At 38.7% G+C, this 9,119-nt stretch overlaps 1 protein-coding gene across 3 annotated transcripts in view; it reads left to right on the forward strand.

Moving 5' to 3' along the window:
- Positions 1-2,989, forward strand: part of LOC311131551 (nuclear factor 1 C-type-like) — a 113,654-nt gene extending 110,665 nt beyond the window's left edge. For all 3 annotated transcript variants that reach the window (XM_084164601.1, XM_084164599.1, XM_084164600.1), the window contains exon 11: positions 2,870-2,989. In XM_084164601.1, coding sequence (XP_084020727.1) covers positions 2,870-2,890 — 21 coding nt within the window. In that variant the 3' untranslated portion in view covers positions 2,891-2,989. The remainder of the gene's footprint in view (positions 1-2,869) is intronic.
- Positions 2,990-9,119: the final 6,130 nt, after the last annotated feature.

A 9,119-nucleotide genomic window follows, 5' to 3' on the forward strand; every position in this document is an offset into this window, starting at 1 on the left:
AGGTCTGTATGTGATTTCTTTATTCAGCCCTGTCAAGTTTTTAAAAGACTTCAGTGGTCTGCAGGAGAAAGCCAAAGTCTTATTATGTTTTTTAAAAGGTTTGGTCGGAATCCTGCTGCGATCTTTCGCTGTAGCAGCTCTTTTACTCCATATTATTTTTAATTGCTCTATTTGGTTGGTCGTCCTGACTGGAGTTAAGTGTTTGGGTCCCATTAGTTGAGAAGACACTGATTTGGAGAACACTGTGAAAGTAAAGCGCCGTGTCTGGAGTTGGCCACAAAACTACCCCATGTCATGCATTATTCACAATCACTACTATTCGCATGGCATCTCACATTGTACCGTATGCCCAAAACAACACCGACATGCGTTCGCCCACTTAGTTTCACACATAGGGTTTGCAATTATACATGTACTACTAACCCTCTTAATTGGCAATTGTTAAAGCAAAACATTGTTTTATTGTATTTATGCACTTCAAGTTTTATTTGTCGCATACACAAGTACAGTGAAATACTTAACTTGCAAGCCCTACCCAACAGTGCAGTATTCAATATCGAAATACTATAACTAATAAAAAAAGAATATACAGGACCAGTGAAATGTTTGGACACACCTACTCATTCAAGGGTTTTTCTTCATTTTTACTATTGTCTACATTGTAGAATAATAGTGAAGACATCAAAACTATGAAATAACACATATGGAATCATGTAGTAACCAAAAAAGTGTTAAACAAATCAAAATATATTTTATATTTGAGATTCATCAAATAGCCACCCTTTGCCTTGATGACAGCGTTGCACACTCTTGGCATTCTCTCAACCAGCTTCATGAGATAGTCACCTGGAATGCATTTCAATTAATAGGTGTGCCTTCTTAAAAGTTAATTTGTGGAATTTCTTTCCTTAATGCATTTGAGCCAATCAGTTGTGTTGTGACAAAGTAGGGGGGGTATACAGAAGATAGCCCTATTTGGTAAAAGACCCAAGTCCATATTATGGCAAGAACAGCTCAAATAAGCAAAGGGAAAGAACAGTCCATTATTACTTTAAGACATGAAGGTCAGTGAATACGGAACATTTCAAGAACTTTGAAAGTTTCTTCAAGTGCAGTCGCAAAAACCATCATGCGCTATGATGAAACTGGCTCTCATGAGGACCGCCACAGGAATGGAAGACCCAGAGTTACCTCTGCTGCAGAGGATAAGTTCATTAGAGTTACCAGCCTCAGAAATTGCAGACCAAATAAATGCTTCACAGAGTTCAAGTAACAGACACATCTCAACATCAACTGTTCAGAGGACTCAGTGAATCAGGCCTTCATGGTCGAATTGCTGCAAAGAAACCACTACTAAAGGACACCAATAAGAAGAAGAGACTTGCTTGGGCCAAGAAACACGAGCAATGGACATTAGACCGGTGGAAATGTGTCCTTTGGTCTGGAGTCCAAATTTGAGATTTTTGGTTCCAACCGCTGTGTCTTTGTGAGACGCAGTGTGGGTGAACGGATTATCTCTGCATGTGTATTTCCCTCCGTAAAGCATGGAGGAGGAGGTGTTATGGTGTGGGGGTGCTTTGCTGGTGACACTGTCTGTGATTTATTTAGATTTCAAGGCACACTTAACCAGCATGGCTACCACAGCATTCTGCAGTGATAGGCCATCCCATCTTGTTTTGGCTTAGTGGGACTATCATTTGTTTTTCAACAGGACAATGACCCAACACACCTCCAGGCTGTGTAAGGGCTATTTTACCAAGAAGGAGAGTGATGGAGTGCTGCATCAGATGACCTGGCCTCCACAATCCCCCAACCTCCACCCAATTGAGATGTTTTGGGATGAGTCGGACCGCAGAGTGAAGGAAAAGCAGCCAACAAGTGCTCAGCATATGTGGGAACTCCTTCAAGCCTGTTAGAAAAGCATTCCAGGTGAAGCTGGTTGAAGCTCTTTGCCAAGAGTGTGCAAAGCTGTCATCAAGGCAAAGGGTGGCTACTTTGAGGAATCTCAAATATAAAATATATTTTGATTTGTTTAACACTTTTTTGTTTACATGGTTCCATATGTGTTATTTCATAGTTTTGATGTCTTCACTATTATTCTACAATGTAGAAAATAGTAAAAATAAAGAAAAACCCTTGAATGAGTAGGTGTCTCCAAACCTCACTGATATTGTGTGTATATATATATTCTTTAACACGAGAAATAAGAAATAAAAGAGCTATATATAGGGTCAGTGCCAGTACTAAATGTAGAATGTGCAGGGATACTTTACCCCTACCTACATGTACAAATTACCTCGACTATCCTGTAACCCCGCACATAGACTCGGTACCAGTACCCCCTGTATATAGCCTCGTTATTGTTATGTAATTTTATTGTTACTTTTTATTACATTTTTTACTTTAGTTTATTTAGTAAATATTTTCATAACTCTATTTCTTGAACTGCATTGTTGGTTAAGGGCTTGTAAGTAAGCATTTCACGGTAAGGTCTACACCTGTTGTATTCGGCGCATGTGACAAATAACATTTGATTTGAAATGTGATTTGATACTGGAGTATTTGACATAGATATGTACATGTAGGCAGGGATTAGGAGAAAGTGACTGGTAGGAGGATAGATTATTAAAAATATGAGTAAACAGTATGGCAGCAGAAGTGGTGGGTGGGTGTGGTGCATGTGCACTTGATGTAGACATAAAAATGCAACTGTTTATCATACAACATATACATCGACTGTGGTAATCAGCATTGTAGTCAGATATGAAAATGTAGTCAGATATGATTATTATTTTTTTTGAATATCAAATAACCATTTCTGCCATTCATGTGTAAACTGACATTCTTTTTTACATTTTTAATTTTTCAGTCCTGGTACCTGGGGAACTAAACAACACAAGGATAAGCGAAAGGGGCATGGACACATGGATTTGAGATTCAACACTTTTTGTGGAATTAAGAAAATTGCGAATGAGATGCAAGAGGGAAATGTGTGTATATATATATATATATATATATATATATATATATATATATATATATATATATATATAATATATATATATATAATATATATATATGTGTATAAATATATGTGTATAAATATATGTGTGCATATATATTTATGTATATCAACATAAAAGATGCTTCAACACACCTTTTTGGAATGAAAGACCGAGGCAGAGTGAGCAACGCCAAGGAAAGAAAGAGAAGAGAAAGAGAAGAGAATGTTTGTGCAGCCAAAATGTACGGCGGGGCAGAGACATGACCCCATGAACCCCATCCACCATCCCCCCCCCCCCCCCCCCCCCGTCTCCAGGATAGTGCCCCTCCTCTTCAACACCCCCCTTTGCTACAGGTGCTGCTTCCTCATATATGCAAAATAAGTATCCTTTATTTTCTTAATCAACAAGGAAGAGAAAAATCCGATTCCAGTGATTATACTTTTCCACACTTCTTCAGAGACGGTAAAAAACAACTATTTGAAAGTAGTTAGGGGAGGTTGGTCACGCATGGTCAATAACCTCCCTTTACCCACGAAATGGAAAAGTCTACTTTTCATCTCATTTGATTGACAATCCTGTATCTGTGTCAGTTACTTTGTTTAAAGAGTGGGGTATTTTTAAGATTTCATTTAACACAGCCCATTTGTCATTTTTTAAAACACTGATAAAAGTGTCTTCTATGAGGCACAGCGATATGCACACACAATCAAAAGGCTCAGGCTTTAGAGCATCGTAAAAAGACAGATACTGTAACAGGTGTGTGTTAGTCTTCACAATAACTGAGATGACCTTTTGTGCCTGTTAACTGTTGTGTGTTTTTTTAGACATTTGTTTGTGTGTGCATATGATTCAAACATAATGAAACCTCCTCTCCCTATCCTTGCCCCACTCTTGAGTTAATATTGCATAAAGTTTGTATTAATGTAGATAACGGGTTTATTCTGCATAGTGACAAAGGGAGTACAAAAATAGTTCTGTCACTATTGAGACAGTATTGGGTGTAGAGGGGAGAGTTTTCTTTTCTTTTTTTGTGTATTTAGTTTAAATTGCATTGGACATTACAGGCATTGCACTACTATAACATTACTTTTTCATTTTTAACAGCTATCCCTTGGCCTAATCATATGAAATGTTGCAAGTCAGAGATAGGTTTTAGGATTATGTTGTAGAAACTACTATGTTGTGTTGTTTTGGTAGCAGGGTACATGAGTTTATGAGTGTTGGCTTTCTTGAGCTATCAATTAGGATAAGAACAAACCAACCCTATTGTGTTTCAGATAATCTATGCTCATCTAGAGGACGTTTTCTTGTGTACGTTGAGGTACAGGGAATCCTGACAGGTTTAGGTAATTACACCGTTTTGGATCTCTTTCTATGTGTATTGAAGTCACACCTTTATTATTTTACTCATGCTGTCTTTATATAATTGAAAACAAAAGCAATTTATGAATCTTTTTTTAAAGCAGATCACATACTTTGGATGAGTGGAGGAGAATGTGAATGATTTGATCATTAGAAGCGTGGCTGTAAAGGTAACCATTAATAGTAACACCACTGACCCCAGACCTAATGGTTGCTAGGCCAACAGCACTGCATGTTTCCATGTGTGCACATGGCATGATTCTGGCACATTGATGACACGGGCAACTGACTGACCAGCAGTGTCCATCACCAGTCTATTTGGTCAGAACTTTCTTTACAGGTTTTGTCCCTGTCTCATTTGCTGATGCAATGCAATGTTTGTGACAACAGTCTTTGTTGCAGCATGTGTTGGGATGAATGCAGATTCATATTTATAAATTGAAAACAACATCAGGGCTTAAGACTCCTCAACCAAGCCCAAACCATATATACACAGCCATGAAAAGTGCCTAAGACATAGCAAGAGTTCTTTCTACATTTCTTTGTATTTTTGTTTTTATTTGTTTGAAGTACTGCAAACCTCAATGAGCTCTAGGCAGGCAACAGAAGTGGTGGGAGAGAGAGGTGTGATGCACAGAGGGGGAGAAGTTGTGGAGAGCTCACAGCCCCAACCTGTCTCCAGCCAAATGCACCTTCCATGTGTTTTTCTGAGCACAGGCTTCTCATTGGTTGTCTGCTGGGGACAAGCTAAGAAAAGACACAAACATAAAACCCTGCTATCAGCAATGACATAATTAAACCAACATATCAAAGCTATATATATATATACACACACACTGAACATAAATATAAACGCAACATGTAAAGTGTTGGTCCCATGTTTATGAGCTGAAATAAAAGATCCCCCCAAAAAAATCCATACGCACAAAAAGCGTATTCTCTCAAATGTTGTGCATAAATTAGTGAGCATTTCTCCTTTGCCAAGATAATCCATCCACCTGACAGGTGTGGCATATCAAGAAGCTGATTAAACAGCATGATCTTTACACAGGTGCACCTTGTGCTGGGGACAATAAAAGGCCATTCTAAAATGTGCAGTTTTATCACACAACACAATGCCACAGATGTCTCAAGTTTTGAGGGAGCGTGCAATTGGCATGCTGACTGCAGGAATGTCCACCAAAGCTCTTGCCAGAGAATTGAATGTTCATTTCTCTACCATAAGCTGCCTCCATCATCATTTTAGAGAATTTGGCAGTACGTCCAACCGGCCTCACAACCGCAGACCACATGTATGGCGTCATGTGGGCGAGTGGTTTGCTGATGTCAACTTTGTGAACGGAGTGCCCCATGGGGTTATGGTATGGGCAGGCATAAGCTACGGACAACAAAAACAATTTTATTTTATCGATGGCAATTTGAATGCACAGAAATACCGTGACAAGTTTCTGTGGCCCATTTATTTTAAGGTATCTGTGACCAACAGATGCATATCTGTATTCCCAGTCATGTGAAATCCATAGATTAGGGCCTAATGAATTGATTTCAATTGAATGATTTCCTCATATGAACTGTAACTCAGTAAAATCTTTGCATTTATATATGAGAGAGAGAGAGAGAGAGAGAGAGAGAGAGAGAGACGCACGCGCTGGTTACAAAAAGCTAACCTTTAAATACGGCTTTGCAATGGAAAACTTAAAATTTGCGCTGATTGTTCCAATTCACATCTCTTATTTAAAAACAGAATACCTACAATGACTTATTTTAAAGGTGCTGATATGAAATGATACTCATATATATTCATGCATGGTGATTTCAAAAGAAAATCATGAGATACTAGCTCTATTGACCATCATAATGCTGACATGGGTGCATGGCAGAAACTCTTACTACCCTTCTGAAGCTGTCCCCCCTGTCCCCCATAGCCCCTCTTCCCTCTAATCTATGGAACAGAGAGCAAATAATACTGATGGGTTCTTACCTTTTTACCTATTCGTTTGGATTTTTATTCCCTGTTGTTAACTTCTATTTTGCACGATATTTTATATAACACATTATGTGCCTTGCCTTTAGTTAAGAACAATAATACATGATACAAATTATGTAAATTCATTTCTCTTTTTGGTATAACTGGTAACGCTGCAAAAATGACAAAAAAACGTTGCTGCATGTTTGATTCATTATCCAGTTTCGATGAATACAGTAGTAGATGAAAGTAGTGACAGATTGCGATTATCGAGATGGGGTCTTTTCACCGTTTTCCCTTTTTGTGGGTATTATACAGTAGTATTTGTCGTTCCATCACATGGAACCCTTGCTGCAATTGAATCTTGTTAATTTCTTCGTTTTTATTGACTCTTGTTGCTTTCCCTTTCATTATGTCTTCCAGCTTGGTGTAATATGTGAAATATGCAATTCTCGTCTCCTCTGCTCAGCGTTTGCTTAAGTTGTATTTTTCCCCCTTTTTAAAGCTCTTCTTCAATGATAAAGAATGTGCTGCAAGAATTAGAGAAAATGTCCAAGTACTCCAATTCAAGATGTGGATTTTTACCTATTTGATTTTGTTGATTGTCTCTGCGGCTGGAGGTCAGGGTAGAGAGCTGTGAGGGATGTGTTGTAGGTGATCAGGCTCCTAGCATGGAACAGAGCTGTAAAGCACTGAGCTGGGCTCACATTTCCCCCAGCACCATGGCAACTTCTGCCCCTGCAGACAAAATTCCTGGCACCAAATGACCAAAGCTGAATATGGGGTACATTTTGTCCCCCTATTTTGTTACATTACAACCTGCGAGCCTCCTATACGCAGATAGGCAAATCCAAGCACTTTAATAGCTTTTCAAACGGGAACATCTACAAAATAATGACTCTTTATCCATATGTTAAGACAAGCAAAATTACTCATTTGGAATTGTTTAAGGATAAAGCTGAAGCTTCTGAGACGACAAATTCTTTACATGGAATGGTAACTGTCTTATTATGTCATGTGTCAGTGATGAGCAGGGCACAGTGCTTCACATCTCTGTTTTTGTTTGTGTTTCATGGGTGTATGATCGAGAGAGAAAGGGAGAGATTGAGATCGTGTGAGTGTGTGGCTAGATAGCCTCACCTACCACAGTACTTTGCTGGTTCTCAGATTGTACATACATAAATCGGCCGATAGCAAAGAGCGAGAGTGTGTTAGGTGTGTTAAAAAACGCTAACTTGAGAAGACTGAAAATGAAAGATAGTGAGGAAAAAGGATGGGGTATAACTACTAGAAATGTGTGACATGATAAACAAGTGCTGTGAGATGCAATAATGACATGATAAATTCCCCTCCTCAATTTTATAACGTGATTTAGAGTTACATTTTTGCATCGCACTGCATTTTCCATCGGGTTAAGGGGTCAAATTATTTCACTGGGAATATGCACAATACCTGGAAGTTATTGAAATGAAATGAGCAAAAATCTGTAAAAAAAATAAATAAATAACAAATTAAGGTTTCATAACACTGGCTACAATAGAATGTTAAGCTTTATGTACCATGTGTAGATTATTATTTTCATGTTAAGTGTGTAATAAAAACTTTAGCTTCTCCAAATTTAGGTCCATTGTGTGGAATCTACAAATCCACCTTATGTTGTTTTAAATATTAGCCCTTCAGAAGTATAGACTGAACTAGTCAGAATCATGGTATAGAGAATGAAAACAACAGAAAATCTGTTCATAGCTGTTCAAATTACTGAAAGATGCCAAGACATTCGTTTTTTTATTAGAGAGTAGGTTATAATTGATCATTTCTTACTGCGTAGTGTAATGGGAGTATATTGAATAAGAGAGGATATTGTGTATTTTTTCAGCAGGGTCAGAAAAGGCCATGTGAACGTTTGTTATGCAGTGTACAGTATTGTTTCTGCAATGGATATTGCAATGCTGGTAGCTATTAAGAATTCAAGTAAAATGGCAGAACAAGAAGTATTGTTTACATCAGTGTTTCCCAATTCCAGTCCTCCAGTACCCCAAACACTACACATTTTTGTTTCATCCCCGGACAAGCACCCCTGATTCAACTTGTCAACTAATCATCAAGCCCTCAATGAGTTGAATCAGGTGAGTTTGTCAGGGGCTACAACAAAATGTGTACTGTTGGGAATACTCGAGGACTGGAGTTGGGAAACACTGGTTTACATGCCTTTCTTAAGATCTTGGCAATGACGTTTATGTGTCCCAGTTAAAAGTCCCAGGTTGAAGTGGCGTGCTGTAGCAAAGGCATTCCATCAAATCCATACGATCCTCAAGCTAAACGAAATGCTGCCATCATTCAGCAAGCAATTTTATATTTGTTAAACAGGACATGTGGTGAGGCAAGCGTCTGCTCCTGATCAAAGAACGCCCACGGTGTGGGTTATGTTCCTGGGGTCTGTCATGCATCGAAGGAGGACAAGGCCAACTGCCGTGTTAACCATACACACCGTACAGTCAGTGGGCTAGTTGGAGCACAAGGCTCATAATCAAGTCATCACATTCGCCTCCTAGATTTCAGCATGGAGTCCAATTCCTGCTGTAGTACTGAGGGCTCCAAAGTGCTCATGTTTGGTAGCACTGGAGAATGCTCAAGTTTACTGTATGTCGACTTATTAGGCCTTTCCAAAAACTACATTTGGACGTTTTAAACACAATTAGTGGAAGTAGAGAAAGAATCCCCTGTAAAGTTCCCCTCTGGTTCTAACTGTACATTAGCAGCAGACGCTGGAGTCTCATGACATGTTC

The sequence above is a fragment of the Coregonus lavaretus genome, assembly GCF_964263955.1.
Source record: "Coregonus lavaretus genome assembly, chromosome: 6".
NCBI lineage: Eukaryota > Metazoa > Chordata > Actinopteri > Salmoniformes > Salmonidae > Coregonus > Coregonus lavaretus.